Genomic DNA, 21220 nt, shown 5'->3' with positions numbered 1-21220 from the left:
GTCGTTTTACTTGGTGATGACAAAAGATCACTTAACCCTCCAGCGGGCGGTACCCGACGGAGTGCGGGTTTCCTTTTGAAAATCGGGATTTCCCGATGAAAAAAATCAATTAAGAAAGGGAATTTTTTGTAAGCTTGTGCTGACCATAGGTCAGCCGTGGTGACTAGGGTGTTTGCCAACGCCAATGCCCACGGACAGTCTACAGCATAAAAACGTTTAATTTTGTAATACTTAGACGAACGGAAATTACCTAAAAGCAATAACTGTACCAAATAGAACAAAAAAATCACTTTAAAACAAGAGTATAGTAGTGGTCAACAAGGTGACCACTGGTCAGCAAAAAATTAAAAACTTCCAGATTCCGTTACCATGTATTTTGACCACTATTACAGATAGAATATAGGAAATAAAAATGCTAACAATTTTCCTCTCCCAAAACTTTCATTATACTCTCATAATTATAAGACTGCACGAAGCATTGTTCTGCATTTCTGGCACGCATAGCCGCCTTTATACTGCCGCGCTTGCATTTTTCTTTGGTGTGGCCGCAAGTGCCAGTGTCTAAAATGCGGCGCGGATAGTCCAGCTGCAGTGGTCATTGGCGTAAACTGAGAGTTAGTGGTCACTAGCACTTTTCGAACGCATTAGCGACCGGAAGAAACTAGTTAGGCTGCCGCAAAGGTCAAAATCACCAACGTCACGTGCACGTACAGTGTACAGTTACTGTAGTTTTCAACCGCCCGAGATAGATCAAAACTCATTTTTTCTGCAAAGCTGCGCCGCTCTCGCATGTCCAAACGATCCATCAATATGTAGAAACGCGGTAAAGCGCACGGTGTTGTACCGCCATTTTACAACTATTGTTATTGCAGTGACGGTAGATTTACAATCAGGACTACCGTGTTCGGTTTCCCTAAGCGTTCTGTTTTCCTGAAGCAGCCAAATTTAGAGGCGATTTTGGTTTTCGCCGACCGCCCGTGGTGTTGATACGCGAAAGCGTTTTCACAGGCTTCCGATCAACAAAATCGCGTGACGCATGTTTTGCGTACGAACCGACAGTACTTAACTTGATCTGCCTACGTGATATAGAGAAGCAGTCGAAATTGCACCCGCCTGTGTATCTGAGACACTTCATGGGCAATGGTGTTGGCACGCAACACAAGTTTTGACGGACTGTGGTCTTCCACTGTTCAACTTACAGAACCCGTGTTAGTCAATTTTCGATAGAACGTTGTTAATTGTACCTTGTTGATTTATCTGCGGTTTAATTATTCATCCACTAATTAGTTAATTAGCAAGACGTACGAGAGCTTGGAAAGTCCGAGATTAGCCATTTTCGGGCAACGGTCATTTGTGATTGGCTTGAGATGCAAGTTTGAATTATGTTTTTACTGCTACTTTAAAGTCTCTAATTGCTAATTATGCTAATTAATATTCATTAACTGTTCGCAATCACTGGGGAAAAAATTCAGAAAACCATGTTGCGCCCTGACGCCAATGCCCGTCAACGGGTTAAAGAAAAATGGGGATTCCGATGGTATCCGCGATCTTGAAAGTCTTCGCTCTGTGATTTTAATGGCGTATATAAGAACGGTCTGACATTACTAGTACTTAAGTAAATTTCCGGTACGAGCACTTGCAACTGCAAAGTAACGTTAGTGCAACGATTCACTACCTGGAGAGCACGACACTTCGCGCGTCTTACAATGGTCAGAACTCAAATCAAGCTACGAATTTAGGCAAACGAAATACGCACTTCCGAAGTTTGCCGTTTTTGAAGCACAAAATGCTAGTGCTTTCTTTTTAGCGTTCTGTCTTGGTCTATTTTCTGTGTTTTGCTGTGATAATTACTAGTGTTACCACTCAGCTGATAAGTGATAACGTACGACCGTAGATTGATCATTTTAATACAAAATTTTGGCAAGGGTCATATGGCACAGGATGGAAACAATAAAATAATACAAAAAGTATACACCGCGGCAGCATGACCGGGGAAGACAAAACCCATTAACAAGCAGCAACGGGAACACCGTAAACCGGCATGCTGTAGCCACAACCAGCTGGTGGAGCGCACGGGAAAGGCGCAGGTTGATAATAGCCACCGTAGCTCATGCCACCAGGAACAGCTCCGCCACCCTGTAAATTAAACAAATTATCATCAGCGTCCTCCGAATTCTGTCTTTTACACTTTGGTATACTCTACAGGACAGACTAAATGTCTGGTGTTGATTTATAAGCTGACTGACATTTTCGTGCAAGAATTATTTTAAAGAAATGTCGTTAACACCAACTGATTAATCTTTAAAATTTGAAACCACAAGTGTTTAATAATATTATGCATTGGCATGTATGTACCCGGTACCATGAATTATACAACGGAAAGTTGGAAACTTCAATTACTGTACTACTGTATAACTTACTTGTTGAGCCGGGTTCCACTGGTTACCGTAGTACGGATACACCGGTGGGGATGTGGCGTACACAGGCTGCGCGTACTGCTCCAGATTGCGGCGATAATCCTGCAAAATTATACGATTAAAACACAATATGCCAGTTAATGCTATCGTTGGCAGTTAAGTACCGTATAGTGCGTGCGTTTAGTGCGTGTTATGAAATAATTATTAATCCGCATTTCTACTCAGTAGGCAACCGCGCAAGACCGTTCAACGTGGACGATTTGAAGGTAAAACCGCCAATACGTACATCATATACGTAGCTGACCGTCAGACCCGGGACCGGAACCCAGCAACCGAAATTGTTCAGCGCCAACTGCTGAACATTAACCATTCCGTTGGCGCCCATCACCGGGAAGGGCATCGTGGTCATCACCAGCGGAGGCGCGTGCGGAGAATAGCTACCGTGGCTGTAGTTGGTCGGAATCCCGCTGGATGAACTAGCCGGCGATGCGTAATAACCCTGTTAAAAGCATAGCTTTACTTATGCTGCCTGAAAGTCAACAGTCAATGTCAGTCATCGTCATAACTGATTTCGTATCCCAAGAATGTTGAGTTGGGCAAAAGAACTTGTCTAAGATGGCGAGCTTATAAAAAATAACTACGAATTAGCCGTCCTGGTATCGGGCAATTAACTTACAGCATCCGAACCCGCCGAACTGGACGGACCCGATTCTCCAGCCAGTCCCTGCGTGGTCGACGTCGGCGACTGCGGTGCAGCAGGGCTGCTGCGGTGTCCACTGGACCACGATCCCGGGGAAAATCCTTGTCCCGCTAGAAGAAAACTATGTCATGAATCTCAATATCGGCGATAAAACATACATTAGCAAAATTGGACAAAGTTAGCCAAACGCAGAGTGGGATTACTTCACATGAAAGTTAGTACACATAACAGTAATACAACTTGGTATTTAAGAGATATTGCCACCGACAAAACCTTACCAGTTGAGACGCCCTTCCGGTAGGCCGGACCAATGTGCAGGTTTCCGGCTCCGTTGATTACCAGCTTACTCCGTAACAGCTAGAAAGCAAAATACAGAAAATGAATTTACTGGTTTATCAGCCAACATAATAACCATGATATTATCGTACAAGCCACCTAGCCACCACTATTCCGTCTATTCGTATAATATATCGTACTTAATTTGTACTTCTGTTTTTAGCAAGCAGAGCAGCGTTAATTTGATATACTATTATTATACCGGGCGCGACCTACTGACCTACTTTTAAGTGTTTTATATGTAACTTTTCTTCCTGAATCTAAAAATGTTGGTCCCGACTGAGGAAACTCAAAACTTTCAGAGTTACAGACGAAAACAGAAAATATGGCGCAAGTCACAAATACTACGTACTCACTGTGTTATAAGATACGCTAAGCAGTAAAACAATAAAACTGAAACAAAACTGGGTTCAAAACTAGCATTCGGCGACGTAAATGGTGAACAACAATTTGTCCCAATACTCTTTGCAGTGGTATTACGTATGATTTCACATTTCTTCGCTGGCGTCAGATTCTTCGTCTTGCACTTCGTTGTCTTCTTCATCTAACTCGCAGTCGCACTGTTCCTTGGTTTCATGGGCGGGATTACTGCAGTATTTCATCCATTCACACAGATAGTCATAGTACACACTATGATGGGGTTTTTCTTCGATGTCCCGTATACCGTACTGCCCGATATGAGACATCATAGTCGGCAGATCACACTGGGGAGTGGAACCGGAGTTCGGTGTACAGTGATCAGTGCACAGCTGCACAAGGTGTCAATTAAACGGTAAATTTTTCAGGTAGAATTAAGAAACTAAGCAATAAGCATCGATATCGGCTGCAAAAGTGAGTCTGCGAAGTTCGCCTTGATAAGCGGTTATGCGTGGAGGAAGACTGAAATTTTAGAAAATAGAGGGAGTGCAGTCAGTGGACGAAGCAAGCAAGTTTTACGGAGATTTTACGTTAGTGCACTAACTTAATTTCCGCCCACTAATTTCGTGAGTACCATTCAAGATTCTGAAGTTGGACAAACTTACACTGTAATGGCTAGATTAATTACAGAACTATTTCTAACGGTAACACCGAAACATTAATGAAAGATTGTCAATTTAAAACCCATTTCGTGCCTGCTTCCCTACTGTCGGCATGCGATTATCATAATTTATCTCTTAATTTTCGGCCTTCCAACCACTTTTCTAATATTTTAAAAGTTTTTTGACTATGCCTGTGCCAAATTGTACAAAAAATTAAAATTCGAAATCACTGAGGAAAAAATTAGCAGAAATCGCATTAACGGAACGACATGAAAGTTTCATCGAGCAGCTTGTTTTGTGCTCCCACCATCAAGCTTAAACTGCAATCATTTTACCCGGATAACCACGTATCATGGCGAACTGCGCGGACTCACTACGTACCTACGTTTCTCTGATATGCAACCAATAAGTATTTCATCAGCTAATCAGCACGCTGATGGTACAATATTTTTATAAAATTATTTTATTTTAGTGACCAGTTAAATTAGTATTTGCAGTGCTCACTTTATTCATCGCATCCTGGGCTTCCGCTGGTGACCCGTACTTCAGGAAGGCGTGCCGGCGGCGTACCCCGTTGTACCCGCATTGCTGGTTGACATAAACATCAACCATGGCGGGACTGGCGATCTCCCGCACTGCTGACTCCACGTGTTCCTTCGTGGTCTGTCAAAAATACACAGTTACATACTCAAGCTGTTAAGCATGACAATTGCTGGAGTTTCTTGCTTAAAAAAACTGAAATGCCAAATGTCAATAAAATGTTTTTAAATGAACGCCCAGAGAACCGCCAAAAGAACGCAGACTCAGAGCATGAGCTGACCTTCTGCACTGCTTGTGTGAGAATGACATCATTTTGACCAAGCATGAAGTACTGAGCGCCCAAATGTTCGGCGATATGATATCGCTGATACCCAATGAATACCTGACTCAATTATTCTCACCATAATACCATCTCAACAAACGTAACAAAACCGACATAAAAAAGGTATCATGTGCCATAAGGCGTAAGCGACGGCCGCGAAACAGACAAGAAGTACTTACTGTGCTAGTTCGAGCGGACGGTATTTCACTTACACTGGATGGCAGCCTTCCAATGAAGACGCTGTTCGGCTGAAGTAACGGCGACGGAGGTTTCGCCTGACCGCTCTGCGTCATCCGACGAGCTTCCATCTATCGTAAAAACAGTGCTGGGGATTAACTAGGAGCAGGAGGATGATGAAACGACCGATTACGATAGAGGCAACAGGTGGATAAAGTTCACAGAAAATGACCAAGAAAATAATGACTCAAGTAATTGATTTACAGTAGTTTGAGAGCAAACTGCCTTATGACGAACAGGGATTTTAGCACGATGCGCATCAGTATTCCGCTTGCGAGGTACTCACGTCGGATTTCGGCTGGGCCTGGTGCGTGGAAAGGCGCCCATTGAACGGCCGTCCTCTGATGCCGCGAGGAGAATGTCGGTTCATTGTCAACAGTGTAAACAGTAAAACACAGGGTAAAAACTTGAAAACGTTAAAAAACGATTCAAACAGGGAACGAAATAACGAACAGACCTAGAACTAGAAATCCAAAATATGTGGAAACAGGAAAGCTGAAAATCACGAATGCTGGGAAACGCTTTGACGGCAGGACTCAGAAAGGAAAAAATGGGTGGACTTCTGGCCCGATTCATTTCTGTCCCGCTTCGCAATGGTTAGTTGAATTGTTTCGCAATTTTGATTGGTTCGCTTAGCTGGCAAGGCAGTGGCCGTGCCGGCCGGTTGCCTTTTTGCATTTCAACGGGAAGCCGCTCACTGCAATCACTACTCTAGAATTATTAGAATACGAGTGCGGCACTACAGGCACAGCACGGCCTAAATAATCCTGGAAACACGGGAAACTATGTTTTGTAGTGATAGGTGAAATCAAAATACTATGAAAAAGAGTTACTAAACTGTGTCCATATGTAAAGCTTTTCATGAAGTTTGTAAAATGAAAAACTGTCGGTTCATTGGGTACGCACGTATCTCTACCTCGTCTTCCCTCTGGCGGTGTTCGATCTTCTGTATGCGGGTATTGAGGAGCGCGATCTCGTCTTTCATATCCCTAATGTCTTGAGCCTTCTGTCGATTGGCTAACAAACGACTATTTACGACATTAAAAACAGTTCCGCCGGTCGCCATCACAACTTCGAATCCCAAAACTTTATTGCTGTGGCATATGCCTGTGCAGCATGATGTAACGGCTTTGAAAAAGGACGCTGATTCCGCGCACATCTTTGAAAAAGGTAAAGCACAACAGGCAAACAACAGCAGCCAAAAAACTACAAGTATGCAAATTTAAACACCAGTCTGCACGTCAAAGCGAACGGGATCTACAAGGTCATACCAGTAAATCAGAAGTTTAAAAGGTGCTTAACGAAATATCAAATAGTACTTTTTCAGACTGCATAAATAAAGAAAACAAAAACTTTTGTACAACTTCCCAATCCAGCCCATTCAAAATTTCAATTGAGCATCCCAAAAACGACGCGTATGCAAGCAAGAAGAAAAATTCACCGCCTTCGTCATCCAGCGACACGATTCTGCAAAAAAAGATAAACAATAATCGTACTGTCAATTAGCGAGTTGTTAGGGGAATTAGGATATGTTCAACAGTACCGAATAGAACAAAACAAACTCAACAAAGCATAAATGCTTTTATGCATCAATGAAGAACAGAATACTCACATTTTAAAAGACATTTTTTTAGAATCTAAATCCATCCCAAGCGTGAATTTACAGAGTAAATTACACGCTTGTAGTCGTTCACAATGCAATACCGATTTTCATTTACTCACCCCCAACTCGGCAGAAGTTCATCCCGCTTTATGCACCACTTTAATACTAAGTTGTTCCAAGGTCTGACTAAGCTTCGAGATTTCTGTTTCCGCTTTCTTCGTTTTCTCTTTCGTTTCCACTTCCACAATCTTCTTATTGACCAAATCCAAAAAAGACAAGAATCTCTGTCCCACTTCGCCCACCGATCCGCGGCCTCTAATCACATCCGACAACGTTGTTCGTGTCGAATGCTTGCCTTTTCTCTGATAATCCTCCATAAGCCGCTGTCCGACACTTTCCACGTTGAAGTTAGCCGTGGCTGGTTCATGTTCTTCGAGGAATTCCTCTAAGCGGGCCTCCCAATTCTGATTATCATTGTTCAAAAACTCACATTGCTCCAAAAGCGATGATTCGTGCGAAAGGCTGGCGTCGAGATTTTCCAGGAACTGAGTGGTATGAGCAGGACGCGCCATTAGCGTAAAATTTAACTTGTTGAAGGCGTCACCTCTTGACGCGCCGGGGACCAGGTAAAGGTCATCAAGATTGAACTCGGTAACATTCAGGCACGGTTCAGCTGTCTCCACATATTCCGCAACTTCATCCACCTTATCCACAAAAAAAAATCAAAATGTAAGATAGGCTGCATGACAAATGAGTTCACAAACGCACATTATAACATCCGACCTACTGCACAACCAAAATCCAAAACAAACTACATACTTGTTTTCGAATACTTTTTTATTTCCACACATATTTTTTTCCATGCACCATATACGGCTCGTTCTTTTCAGACGATATGGTAAATTTAATCGCTACAATACGGCATCGAACGGCCACTTAACCTACCGCATTATCTGAATTATTCTTTCCGGTAAGGGTTTCGTTGCCCGCTTCATCATTCACCAGAATCTCTCCGTCGTTACCGGCTACTTTCTGCTCGACTTCTTCAGCAACTGGCTCCATCGGGGTCACGCTTTCAAAGCGTACTGTTTTGACTGCCTTTTTTCTGGGCTCCCTCTTGGTCACCTCCACTCTGCGCAGCCGCATATTGTCACGCTGCATAATAAACTCCAAATTCATCTGCTGTGTCGAAATATCCCAGAAATATTTAAAGAATTCCACTTCAACTTGACTCGCTTCCAGTGGTTTCGGAATGGCTTTGCGCTTGTTGCGACATTTATATGGTGTCTGAGGATTTGACGCAACAGGTGCCGTAGGAATTCCGTCCAGCTGTTTGGTTCTGCTTAAGGCACGCAGGTCTGTGATCGGTCGAAACTCGGCACTGCTAGACTTGGACGATTTTAACTGCTTAAAAAGTATGGGGCCCAGAGCAGGAACTACAGGTACGCCTGCATCATGCTCCGGAAGTGTATGATCAACTGGTGCGTCATCAGCATCCATGTCATGCGTTTCTGGTTGCTGGAGAAGTGTCTACAATTCAAAATAAAGCATAGTAAAATTCAAAACATTCCCTTAAAGTAAAACCGAAATTCAGAATTGACCGTGCGAAAAGATGGCACAAAAGCTAAGCGTCTGAACCTTCAAAAATTATATTCGGCAACCTCAAAACCAAGGAAAACCGAAATGTGAGAAAGGTGAACCAAAATAAATTCCCCAAGTGAAAATAACATTAATACAAAACTGGCTTGCTTAAATAACCATTAACTACCTCTTCGAGATCTTCCTTTGCAAGATCCTGTACGACTTCCGGCATGACACTGAACGTGTACCGCCGCTTGGCCAATGGTATCTGACTCCACCCGGGAGCATTTTCCAATGGATAGTATCCCTCGCGATTTAGTGGTAACGTGTTGACTTTGAATTCCGCCCAATCCCGGCCTTTATTTCCACGATCATCGTAGTACGAGCGGATTTTTTCGCTGTCCATTAAGGGCAGCGTACACGGATCACTGGGAGCTAGATACTTTTCTTGAGATATTTTAGGAATTTCTTTAACCAGAAAACGATGGGGAGGGATCTTGGGGTCGGGATGAAAAGGTAACACATTTTCCGTGTCGGAATTCAGATCGCTGATCGGCAGAGTCAGAGGGTGCACGTTGATGCGGCGTGGTTTGGAAGCCTTCGGGTCTTTTTCTTCTACAACAACGGTAACACTACGCCAGACAGTCACACACATTGACAGCAATCGTCGAACAAAAAATATGCAATAAAAAATATGAAAATATCAAGCCATCGCCCATGTTTGTGAACATAAACTGAAAGCAGTACCGAAGCTAAAAAATTTTTCACTAATTATATTGAATTTTTGATTCTACAGTATGGCACAAATCTGAATGCCACATGTGGGAATCAACAAGACGAAGAAACGCTGGCGTACACTACACTACGAATCCTCCGATTTTCTGCTGTTTAAGTCGGTTAACTCGAAATTCAAACTCTAACATTAACAATTTCATCTTATAGTCACTTTCATTCCGCCTGTAAAATTTAGCGCTAAATGTAACAGCAAAAAGATTAAAATAAAGCTACAAGTAATTAAAAACCACCTAATAAGGTACCTCCGTAAATGAGGATTACTAACTGGTTGAAATATTAGTGGTGTTCACTGGTGTACACTGTAGAGTAGCCTAATTCAATTTTATTCTTTGTTTTATCCCTTATGCAACGGAACAATTAAAACCGTCGGCATTTTGAAGCAAATTACAAACAATTAACAAACCAGACTTCTCTCATCTACACGATGCTAAAATATAATTACGAAAAACCAATAAGCACGTTAACTAAAGACACTGTTGACTGATGTGTACTGTACTTACTTTCTTTGTGGTAATCAAGGTTGTCGAGTAGATCAATGGTGCGTTGGGCGATATGCGCTGTATCTTCCACCTGACGACACCAGACATGACCGATATTACTCAGGACGACAGCCGCATCGGTTAGGCCAATGTTCTGACCATCCTTTTCAAAAACGGAGCTGATGGTGTTAAGAGTCTGGACGCCAGTTAAAAAGCCCTCCAGATGATCAGCCAGTACGACGGACCACGGCTTACGCGTCCGTTCCACATCGCCCAGGATGGTGATGTCCTGCAGAACACGGTCAGAGAACGTAGTGTTCATGATCACGTACAGCTCCAAAAATCCTCGATCTTCATAGAAACACGAAGGGAGCAGTAAACAACAGAAAATGCGAAAAACACTTTTAAAATTTAAAACCCTTCAACAGTGGGCTACTGATTATTGACTCAACGCAAGTTCAGTGCATCGAAGATATTCAGGATTCGCCAAAGAGACTGATAAAATAAAAACAACACCAATATATTTTATGGAAGAAATTGAATGAAAAGAGGGTTAGCAGAAAGGTCAGAAAAAGTGTCAAAAAAGTACTTAAAAAATCACCACCTTGAAATCACTCCAAGTGGCAAGCCTCAAGTTGTCAACGAGCAGAAAAGTGGGAAACCAACTCAATGCAAGCGCGCATATTCGCGCTCACCGTTTCAAAACGTTACAGGGTAACGATCTTTTGCGCTCTGTATCATTTCCGGTGAGTTTTCGTTCCCATTTCATTGTCCGTTTTTTAATTTCTGATTTTCCAAAGTTTTATCATCTTGAACTACACTGAGCTCCATTCGTTATGACATTTTATAACTGTTTGCAAGTTGATAAAAATTTGACACAGAAGTCCCTTTTTTTGTTATGTATCTGGAATTTTTTGCTTTTTGGCGGCAGCCTGTTCTCTGCATCAGTTGTCTGTACGAGTATATAAATGCGAGAACCGAAAACAGAATACGTAATTAATTTTGAAAAATTTGATTATTATAATGTACATAAAATATTATAATGTGGAATTTGTTTCCTTTTGGTTTATGGAGTTTCATCTATTTGGCTTTCCGGTATTGATTCCGATCCTATAAATCACAGAGATGTACATGGACGCAGAATGCCAGATATACTTCGAACTGAGTTCGAAGTATACTTATATAATATGTGGTGGAAGTTGGGGAATGGGGACTACTTCAAGTCTTCACCGTTTCGAGTGGTATTACTCGAGCGATTATTCCGATTACTGTTAAGAAAATAACAATAAATTTTGAGTTGTCATTTTCTTATCCAAGCGTGCACTACTATAGTTAGCCACTTTTAACAAGCGTAGACAATTTAGGCCACTGACCGGTGCGATTAGTCCAGCGGTGTGGATTTCTGATCATAAAAACCTATCAAACACGCCGTCTTTCACACGTTTTCATTCAACGAGACAATCTCTTGAGTGGATCGCCATTATAACAGCCCTGAGAGTGTTATTTCAGTTTATTTGCACGCCACATATTCTTTCACTTGCCATTGTGATAAGAAAATTTATCTCGACAAGCTAAGGCAAATATCGGTGTCAATTGTGCCAATTAGGACGGAAATCGCATTACAACCAGCCAGTTAAGATTAAAAAGCGCATTTCCAGAAGTAAGTACAGTACTGCATAGTTTACACTCAAAAAGGCCAAATATTCGCCTTAGCAAATTATTTGGCACATAAAACAAATTCCTGTCTCAATAACGAAGAAAAAAGAAAATATATCAGCTCAAGGTGAATTAGAGATTTCCCGAAAATAAAAATTTTCCGTTAAAACTTTGGGCACATAAAAAAATACAAAGGACCAACTTCACAACACCGAGAACACTTTGCTGAAAAAAAAACAGGAGACAGCTCGACAAGAAGCCGAGATTCACAACTGAAAAAAATTACAAGGGATCAAGAAAAAGAAGGTCCCGTTCGGTTTGAGAAGAAAAATCATCTTTTGCCACCGTTCGGATTTGTCGTTCCAGTCCATTGACCGCCAACGAAGCTGAAAGTTGTGTTGTGTCAGATTTCTTTCGTGGGAAACAGAGAGAATTCTGCACCGGGCAAATGCAGACATCAATCAACGCCATCATGATCATCCGCCACGATTGGCTTCACATCACACAACAAAATGCCACACAAAATATGAAACCCAGTAGCATGAAACCGGCAATGCCACCTGCAATTACAACATACGAGTATTACCATTCAGTTTACACCACAGAAGAAACAGTGCAACAAAATCAATATCAGCAACTAAATCAATATCCAAATTTTTAATACTATAATTTAACAGTGCAACTGTCAATTCGCCAAATAACAGTCACAATTAGCCGTCTGCTAATGTTTACAATCAAAAACTGAGAAGACTTCCGGATAAGCGCAAACTGAATGTTTAAATTATCGTCCGAAAATATTATTAGGAAAAAGCCGAAAACCTTTATACCGCGTCCATACAGTTAAAGCGCAAAATGCGTTGAAATTAATAACTTAAAAAGTCTCGATGTTTTGTGACAGTGTTGGATTGTTGGAAAAAAGCCATTACATTTCCAATCAGGTAATTTTCTGCTGTTAACAAGACATTTGCTCTTAAACAAAAAGTATTTATCGAAAAGAATTAAAACGAACATAAAAGCAAATTCATTAGCATTGATCATTACAGCCCCCTGCCGTCGCGCTCATCATTAATTTTCTTAGATCGTATTTTCACTTTCAGCTGGCAGCATTTATCAGAGGATGACGACGGAAACCATTGAGCAGACTGTTAAACGGTCAACAACTGACCTGAAAGCCCCACGATAACCTTCATCGCCTCAGCGTAGCCACTCCGTATTTTGTCGGCACATCCTTGCGAAAACAGCTGGTCTCGTAGTATTTGAAGGTTCTCCATTGGCTACAAAAACGATAGAAAAACACATTCAGAATAAAAATAAACCGTCTACTGGGATTACACCCGGCGGAGGTCAAACAGCCGATATGCATGGATAAACAAACACTATCGAATACCGAGCACTAATCGTCATCCGCATTATATTAAGGGACATTAGTATGCCTGCCAATCCAATAAAAAAGTTTAAAACACTACCCGTAAGGCAGCACTTTTGCATATTATCTCGACTGTCAGCGTTTAATCTTTATTTATTCAGTCGATCTAGCACGTACATAAAAATACTTGAAAACTGCAAAAATGAAACCAAAAAGAAACGCAATCCAAAATTCAATGTTCCAAGTACAGTATTTCCAGAAAAGAGCAAGCCAGAAGTTAGCTACTTACAACGTAATTATTTGGTGTCGCCCCTCCAAAATTCGTACCGGTTGGTACGAAGAAGTTGGGATTGCATATTGCCATATCTCGACAGCAGGAAACGGGGATGGCCTGCAAAATAAATAAAACTCCACTCGTTGAAAACACTTTATAAATAATTAATGCAAGGGATTTACGACGGGAAGAGCGTTTTACTTTTATAGCTGCTGGCAATTGCGTCCAGTCCATGTAGGAATTCACTCCGCAACACTTCATCGTCTGCTGGATCAAATCCATCGTGACCGATCGACCGCTACAAGTCAAAAGACAACCATAATTACCACAATTAGTGTGTTGTATCCTCTTAATGTCGATTAACTGTAAAGAACAACTCGCGTCTTCATACAGAAAAAATTGAAGCAACAAAGGCCGTAGAAGCATTTGTACTCGTACTATTTTGGATTTCCGGTTATTAAAAAGCATCTGCACTTCATCCGCATTAAGTAAAGCGCAACCTATTCTGTATTTTCAATTTTGTGGTATGTTTTACAACTGTTCACTTCCGAATAAGCGATCTTATACACGTGAACCTATCTGTACTTAAATCAAATTTTATTGGTAGAATTAAATGCAATGTATCACCATGCAGTCACAATGCTGTGCAGTGTCTAAAAAATTCAAATGATAATAAGCGACTAATAATTTAAAAATGACACAGATTACACAGTCAGGTTAAGTAAGCTATACGGTTAGCCAGAAAAATTCTTAACTGCAATAAGATCCATATCACGGTTACATGTGCTACGATTGTTATTATTATGCAAAACGCGGCTGAGACGGTCGGCAACCTCGGCTATCCAATTGATGCCGCAAAATTCGATCAGAAATCGTTAGGCAATCTAATCTCACAGAAAGCATGTTCCAAAAATTATATTTAGACTACATGCATAAGTTGACATGACACGTGCGGCAATGGTTGGTTGATGAAGTAGTTGCTGTTACGGCATAGCTCTGATGGGGAAGGAATGACGCAAATGTACTAATTTAGAAATGCGACAAAATAGGACTAATCACATTATTGCCCCAGTCTGCTGCTACGTTCGTGGGAAAAACCATGGCATTATTTCCTACTATAATAAAGCATTTTGATCGACAATACTTTTCTATATTTTCCACGGCAGACTTCATACGCAGATTAATAAAGTGTTCAAACAAATTATTATTAAAATTTTAAGCGACGTTTTTGTATCGAAAAGCTCGCACTTTTAAATATTTTTTTTTTGAGAAAAAATCCAGCAGTAGCGAATAAATTTGAAATTACCCTTGATCACAGCTGAAAGCAAGCACAAGCAAGATACAATGTGCGTAGTCCCATTAGTTGCAATTACTTTTCGGTTCGGCCACTGCAAAAACTCGAGCACACGCATTACCCTCAGTGTCGCGATCGAATTTCAAGGAGTGTATTATTCCCGAACAAATAGCAGCCCAGGGAGTTTATTCGAACCCCGTAATTTGCCCGCCAAATAGAAGCCGCGCGCCGGCACTTATGGATGCCCAAAACACATGCGGAGTAATTTTTATCAAATCACGCGAGGCTCCAAGAGGCATCCTCTTCCCTATTCCCTAATTAATTCGATCCGCTCGGAAAATGTACAACCCATTAATGGGCATGATCAAAATACCATCTGCGATGTCTAGCCGCCGGCTCAATTTTCACAGCTGGGATGAATGGAGTCGATCGAAGGCGTTTTGTCACATTTGATCATGCTCATCCACAGCGAACCCCATGGGTTTTGTTCAGTCAGCTATTACCGCCAAAAAACGCCGGCTCGGTAATAAATGGCCTCCGGCTACATTTAGTAGGAACTTCGAATTGAATTTTAAGAAAAAATTACAAGGCAATAAAGTTTCAATTAGGCATAGCAAAAGCGGAACTCACTTTTATCTCACAGCGAAAGCCAAGCCAACCAAGCTCAGTAATTTATTAGCTCTGCAGTTTATTTTACCTTTAATAATCTTTACCCTTTAGGTAAACTTTTCGTTTGCAACAGCCCGAAAATTAAGCGAAAACTTTGGTAAAACCCGAAAGTCCGATTTATAATAATTTGTTTATACATAATAAAACGACCTTTCAATTTATTTTTGAACAGAACGCTTTCGCCCGAAACTTTTAGGATCAAAGTACATATTTGGTATTTCTAATATCTGCCAAAACTGATGTAAAGATCCGACTGCAATTTAGCCACCAAACTGGCTACAGATCGGCGCAGCTTATATATCGACAACAGACAATCGAGAAGGAATCGATCCCGATTAAAACGGGAAATAATGTGACTTCTCGTTAATCACGACGCTCGATCAATGCGCCTAGTCGACCTACCGCCACCGATATCGTTGCGGCACAAGCCCCAATAGTGTCCCTAACTGGTATTGGGTCAGTCTGGAGATGGCGGGTAAATTAACGAGACCCTACAGTTGATTATCAACACATACCCCGCACGAGTGGTCCCATACATCATAACCAGATCGCGAATCATCCGGTCCGTTATTTTCATAACTTCATCTTGATATGTGTAGGATAGGACCGCAACGGCAATTAAGCCGCCGATTGCAGCTACAATCATCACGGCAAAATTTCCCAGCAGACATAAACTAATCCGTAATGCTCCCACGCAGCCCATAATACCCAGCAAAACGAGGAAGCATCCAATGGACATGGCAATGTATCTGCAAAAATACAGCCTGCAATGCATAATTAAGACACTGCTAAATTACCAATGGACATCAACAAAAAAATAAGCAAGTGGAGTAAAAACGCAAGCGAAACGATGAACAACAAAGTTTATCATCATAATAAGCAATATTCTTTAAAACATTCCTGTGTTCAATTATTTCCCGAACAGGAGGATAATTCTGCAGGAAGAGAACACCACTCTCCTGAAAAGCAATTATAGGAAGCAACCCCTAGGTAATTAAAAAATAATTTGCTAATCCATAGCATACAACCCGTTCGAAAACTCATAAGTAATTTAAGAAATATTAAAGGATAACAAAATACGGCACATGATACGTAATTGTGCGGAAGAGCGCTCATATTTCCGTGTCTTTTAATCTACTCGGTAGGCTATGATCTCCGCTGTTTGGACTACGGATAACAGTCGTTAATGCAAAAATAATTACATCAGATAATCGATAAAAGTAATAATCATACTCACAGCGCAATATCAAAGTAATCCGTGCCCGGATTGAATGACTGCTCCTCTTCTTTGAGATAATCGAATCGCATCCATAACGCCACAGCCAGTAATCCCAAACCAATAAATATGTATAAAATAGAGAAAATAACGAGAATATATTTCAGACATCCGAAACATCCCATTTTCGGATAAAATTTGGCAGTAGATACCAGTAACACAAATCCGATAACAATAAACCGCCGCACTCACAACGAATAAACTCCTAAATCAAATCCAAAACTACAAGGAAATAATACACACGGTAAACAAACAGAACAATATTCCAATGATTCCAAAACGTGTATAATCGGGGGATAATACTTGTATTAGTCGGCAAAAACAAACAATTTGCACTAGAGAATATTATTCCGGCACATGCGAGAATTCAAACAAACATAACCTGACTCAACATTTCAAACCTTTCAACATGACACAAGAGACAAATGTTCGGCTACACGATCGCCAGTTGGATATATTTTGCGTAATAAGCGCTATACCGGCTATTTGCTTATGCCGGAGAAATGTGGATCGTGTTTCAACGACCCCGCGCCACAAAAAAAATCACACCCGAACTTTCAAACCAGGTATATTTGCCTAGTACGAATGTTGTCTATGTTGTGCCGTCATTTCCGGCGCACGCTGCAAAACGTTTTTTTAAAATAATAGTCAGAAAATAAAGTAAGCGTTGTTGAAATGAATCAACCCTTTAGCAAACAATTCAAAAAGGCAAAAACCGGTTTAGCTTGTAAAATATGTGAGCAAGACACCGCTTGAGAAATTTCAGTGAACACAAGTCAGCACTTGAGCGCAACACTTGTACAAGAGCGCAACACATGTACAATACCGCCCGTACAGTTTTTCCATGCCGGCTGGACTGGGACTGTTCATGCTTTTTCAAATTGAGTTAAAATAACTATTCGTTGAAACTACGGGACAGCTTGTACTTTCTACGCCGTCTGTAGTTGTACGTTAGTCAACGACGCAACCTAGATCACTCTGCACCTCAACTTGTCTCGCAAAAAAGCGCCCACTCGTATGAATCATATTCCATGTCAACAGTAAACGCTAACCGATTATCACTACGAAGTATTCGAACATGTTATAAGTGTTCGCGAAAACGTATATGTAATAACTAATAATATAGTATGAAAACAAAATTATAAAAAAACTGATTCAATTTACAAAGAAAATTTAAAAAGCGTTAAAATAAAAAAGAGGTAATGCGCAGCCCAGGAATTTTTCTATTCAGAAACACCACGAGATGACAAAAAAATGCAAAACGGAAACTCTGACCTGAATCAGATAATTCGCTTATCACCTATTTATAACAAAATGTATGGCAGCCCTGTTGAAACGAATATCCCGCATGGATGCGCAGCCTTCATCAGTTTCCACATTTGCAACATTAACGTCAGGTATAGTTTCCGGATGGTGTTGCATCGTTAATCTGTCGCTCAATTGTTGATTCAACGCGTACAATAACAAAATAAAACCCTGTATAACCCACACCCAGTCTATCGATGTTTGCACAGCAAACAGACTATAAAATATTAAAAGCAATAAAAAGATAGAACAGCGAAAGTTTTATAAAAATTAAACAGTCCTGGAAAGTTTATTACAAATTAGATTGCAAGAAAATCTACTTGTATTCTTGAAACAGGTACTCATAAACAGGCAGAACAGCTGTGTGCAACACCGCATTTGTACTCATATTTTTGTATACGAGTATTTATACTTACTTATAGTTAATTGCAACACCGAAAATTTGTGACCATGTCATCGACAGTTCCAAAGATCAAGAGCAATTATCGCTAAATGAAAAACTTCTTTTTCAGCGATTTTAATAGTACATAAGGCGCACAAAAATAATAGTTAGCGAATTCCGAAGCCCACAAACAAGTTTTACCGGATACCTTCTTGACCACTAAAACAGTCACTTCCGATCGCATTAGCATCACCTACTCAAGTCACAGAGCGAAAAACGATATCCACATAAGAGATACCGTATCATCACATTTCATAAACAAAACATAATACAACCTTTATCAGATCAATGCACATCAAAAGGACTGGCCTACCGGAAATGGTCCGCTCGCTGCCCAAAGCGAACACCGCCAAGGCCAATTTTTTATGTCAAAGGGAAAAATTTGGGCCTCTGCCACATCCTGACCCGTGTAGCGTGATCGTGCAGATTAGGTTAACTTTTGAGAATCTTTTCGTTCCGATTGCATGGACATTTAAATAGCGGATAACACTGGGAAATCGAGCGGAAACGCAAATGGGCAAAATAAATAGTATGGAATCAAGAGAAAAACGTCTGGCATTTCTCCTATTCAAGACCAGTTACCATTTAGAGTGCTGCTCAAGAAAGGCCGAATGCGCTTCTACTGCTGTAGGCAATCTTGACAATGGAGATGATGAAAATATTTTAAGAACACACAGGAAATAAATCTATTCATTTGCCTAATGCTGGAAATGTCTTGCATCCCAGAATTCTCTAAAAAGAGCGGAAAGAACTCTTCGGCAAAATAATCAATAATTTAAAAATAATATATTAAGGAACAAAGCAGTCACTGTCTTTAACGTTTAGAACGATAGAGGAGCTTTTGAAAAAATGGTGAAAAACGATCTAATACGGATTAAAGCAAAGTTCACGATTGCCACAAATCCGTCAGAGGAAATATTTTAGATAATAATATTATACGAGTACATGTCCGAGCTAGTAAGTAAGTAAGACATCCATAAGTATCATTAGCTGTCCGCGAATTTATCAGCTGTCCGCGAGCATGCTAAACAGGGAGAGCGTTTTTAGATGGGTAAAGCAAGCAATTTATCCAGCGGAGCCGGCGTATTCATGGAGCCGGAATAACTGACACGATTAATGTCCCGCAAAGTAATGTTAACTACTAATCGATACAACAAACTTCCCTGACCCTTTTAACAATCCCTAACTGCAGTCTGCAGGTCATGGATTGATCAATAGCCACTTTTAACACGATACGGAAGTGTAGTCATTGACAATGTCCAGACCAGCATTTCCCTGCAGTCATCACTCATCAGCAGTCCCAACCGGCATTTTGCGGACACATTCCACAAAACTACGTCAAACGAGTATGTTACACACGTACTCGCTGACACAATTGACTAACACACAACCTCTTCACGAAAAAGATTTAACAGAAAATAAATACTCGACTAAACGAACGAAGCTTGTGACAGACCGGGTGACACTTACCAATAATACTCAAATAATACTCATACTCAACGGCTCTGGAAACGGAAACCACATCTCTTCAGATTTCTGCAATAAAACGTCGTTTATGGTAGAAATTTCCGATTAACGCTCAGGCCAGCAACAAATAGTGCTGATTTGCAGCGGAACTCATAAAAAAGCCGCCTGGCTCCGGATAAAACGCGTGTCAAAATGGAAATTTTCGCAAATACCGAGAGGTGCACAGAAAAAGCCGAAATATCGTGCCGCGCCGACAGGAGCATCGATCATAATGTGGACATCACGCAATACCGGGATCACGTAATATGATGACTGGGGCTATGGCGGCTGCTGAATGTACAGTATGTATGTACTAACCAGTAAGTATGTACCTGTACTCGCGATGGTGTAGTGCGCGCTAACAAGGCAGATCACACATGTTCACAGCCGACAAAACTGGAAATCCTCTCGCACTGGCGTGGGATGTGATCGGAGAGGTGTACTTACATGTCAGTGAAATCTGAGTGTCTTCCTTCCCCCTAATAATTGCGATTATTCCCTGTTCCCGTGCGGGGGAAATAGGCTGAATTTGACGTCAGGCGGGAACCATCGTATGGCCAATTATTCCCGGCAGCTTGTCCTGTTTGTTGTTCACTCGCCGTCTCAGGCCACGTACAACGTACACAGGGTTGTCAACACGTACTGTAATAACGCCACTGAAATATTTACACAAAAACGCATCTAACGAATTAAATCATTGCTACCATCACCGCTTAAAATAATAAAGAAGGGAGTGGGAATGACGGGCACTGGGCAACCCAAATATGAACCGAATAAGCAAAGCCGATGAATAGGGACTACTCTGTACTCCAGAGTCTACGTAGGGAGTCAAACGAACATCTGAATTTGCTACGGCCCTACGGGTAGCTGTTAACGATGGGCGCCTACACAACGAAATTCGTGATTTCCTTTTAATATCAATTAAAAACTTTAAAATAAATATTCATCTTACGGTCTTAATAACTGCTACTAATCAAAAAAGCGTCTACAGGGTTCGGCAAAAGGGGGCCGGTTGACACCCCCTCTATGACGCCCCTGTACAGCGTAATGACTAACCATAAGGAGCGTACCAGATTCCATGTCAAATGGACAGTAACCAGTTGGACACAAAACCACAACACTACTCTGTACCTGTAGTAGGTTTTTTAGCAGGCAGCGTCATCCGTTTCAACTTTCCACTTGGTGACGTGACTGACAAATGACAATAAGCAATAAATAAAAAAATAATAATGAGACTATGAGAGCACTTTCAGAGCAGTCACATAGTTTGCCAACAGAGATTGTCATTAAAACTAATAAGAAGCGAATAACAGGATTTTATTCGTCAACTTATGAAAAGCTGTAACATTTCAGCAAAAGAAAGCATTGTGCCATCGAATTTTCCAATTCCATTAGCTACTGCA

General features: G+C 41.0%; 3 protein-coding genes across 8 annotated transcripts; all 3 read right to left on the bottom strand.

The window, feature by feature from the left end:
* Positions 1 to 1926: 1926 nt before the first annotated feature.
* On the bottom strand, positions 1927 to 6066 carry LOC129597690 (uncharacterized). Its single transcript, XM_055495340.1, has 8 exons — positions 5858 to 6066; positions 5547 to 5642; positions 4977 to 5135; positions 3396 to 3474; positions 3094 to 3227; positions 2704 to 2916; positions 2421 to 2519; positions 1927 to 2136 (listed from the first exon to the last, which is right to left on the bottom strand). The coding sequence occupies exons 1-8, from the start codon at positions 5939 to 5941 to the stop codon at positions 2008 to 2010; spliced, it is 993 nt and encodes a 330-aa protein (XP_055351315.1). The 5' UTR covers positions 5942 to 6066; the 3' UTR covers positions 1927 to 2007.
* Positions 6067 to 6592: 526 nt separating this feature from the next.
* On the bottom strand, positions 6593 to 10655 carry LOC129595556 (uncharacterized). The gene is made up of 5 exons (XM_055492603.1): positions 10051 to 10655; positions 8943 to 9370; positions 8120 to 8704; positions 7294 to 7878; positions 6593 to 7038 (listed from the first exon to the last, which is right to left on the bottom strand). Exons 1-4 carry the CDS (start codon positions 10349 to 10351, stop codon positions 7312 to 7314), a joined length of 1881 nt encoding a protein of 626 aa, XP_055348578.1. The 5' UTR covers positions 10352 to 10655; the 3' UTR covers positions 6593 to 7038; positions 7294 to 7311.
* An 872-nt stretch (positions 10656 to 11527) lies between these two features.
* Positions 11528 to 21102, bottom strand: LOC129593337 (CD63 antigen-like). Of its 6 annotated transcripts, XM_055489604.1 has the most exons (9): positions 20949 to 21102; positions 20265 to 20459; positions 19782 to 19847; positions 16526 to 16786; positions 15804 to 16037; positions 13527 to 13623; positions 13341 to 13442; positions 12851 to 12959; positions 11528 to 12245 (listed from the first exon to the last, which is right to left on the bottom strand). In XM_055489604.1, the coding sequence occupies exons 4-9, from the start codon at positions 16687 to 16689 to the stop codon at positions 12181 to 12183; spliced, it is 771 nt and encodes a 256-aa protein (XP_055345579.1). In that variant the 5' UTR covers positions 16690 to 16786; positions 19782 to 19847; positions 20265 to 20459; positions 20949 to 21102; the 3' UTR covers positions 11528 to 12180. The 6 variants fall into 6 exon arrangements, with proteins under 6 accessions (XP_055345579.1, XP_055345595.1, XP_055345570.1 ...); XM_055489620.1 differs by lacking the exons at positions 20265 to 20459; positions 20949 to 21102 and adding an exon at positions 20150 to 20184; XM_055489595.1 differs by lacking the exons at positions 20265 to 20459; positions 20949 to 21102 and having other exon boundaries at positions 19782 to 20108.
* Positions 21103 to 21220: the final 118 nt, after the last annotated feature.

The sequence above is a fragment of the Paramacrobiotus metropolitanus genome, unplaced genomic scaffold (genome assembly GCF_019649055.1).
Source record: "Paramacrobiotus metropolitanus isolate TYO unplaced genomic scaffold, Prichtersi_v1.0 Parri_scaffold0000003, whole genome shotgun sequence".
Lineage (NCBI taxonomy): Eukaryota > Metazoa > Tardigrada > Eutardigrada > Parachela > Macrobiotidae > Paramacrobiotus > Paramacrobiotus metropolitanus.
Note: the sequence above shows the minus strand (reverse complement) of the source record. Positions and strands in the feature narration are given on the sequence as shown.

Excerpts from the sequence above, each read along its gene's own strand:
- LOC129597690 (XM_055495340.1), bottom strand. The coding sequence starts at position 5,941 with ATGAACCGACATTCTCCTCGCGGCATCAGAGGACGGCCGTTCAATGGG. Across the intron at positions 3,475-4,976 it reads CCCAGGATGCGATGAATAAA|CTGTTACGGAGTAAGCTGGT; the intron begins GTGAGCACTGCA and ends TTTGCTTTCTAG. Across the intron at positions 2,137-2,420 it reads AGTGGAACCCGGCTCAACAA|GGTGGCGGAGCTGTTCCTGG; the intron begins GTAAGTTATACA and ends TTTAATTTACAG.
- LOC129595556 (XM_055492603.1), bottom strand. The coding sequence starts at position 10,351 with ATGAACACTACGTTCTCTGACCGTGTTCTGCAGGACATCACCATCCTG. Across the intron at positions 8,705-8,942 it reads CAAAGGAAGATCTCGAAGAG|ACACTTCTCCAGCAACCAGA; the intron begins GTAGTTAATGGT and ends TTTGAATTGTAG. Across the intron at positions 7,879-8,119 it reads AGAATAATTCAGATAATGCG|GTGGATGAAGTTGCGGAATA; the intron begins GTAGGTTAAGTG and ends TTTGTGGATAAG.
- LOC129593337 (XM_055489604.1), bottom strand. The coding sequence starts at position 16,689 with ATGGGATGTTTCGGATGTCTGAAATATATTCTCGTTATTTTCTCTATT. Across the intron at positions 13,443-13,526 it reads AATTGCCAGCAGCTATAAAA|GCCATCCCCGTTTCCTGCTG; the intron begins GTAAAACGCTCT and ends TTTATTTTGCAG. Across the intron at positions 12,246-12,850 it reads GGTTATCGTGGGGCTTTCAG|GTGGCATTGCCGGTTTCATG; the intron begins GTCAGTTGTTGA and ends TTGTAATTGCAG.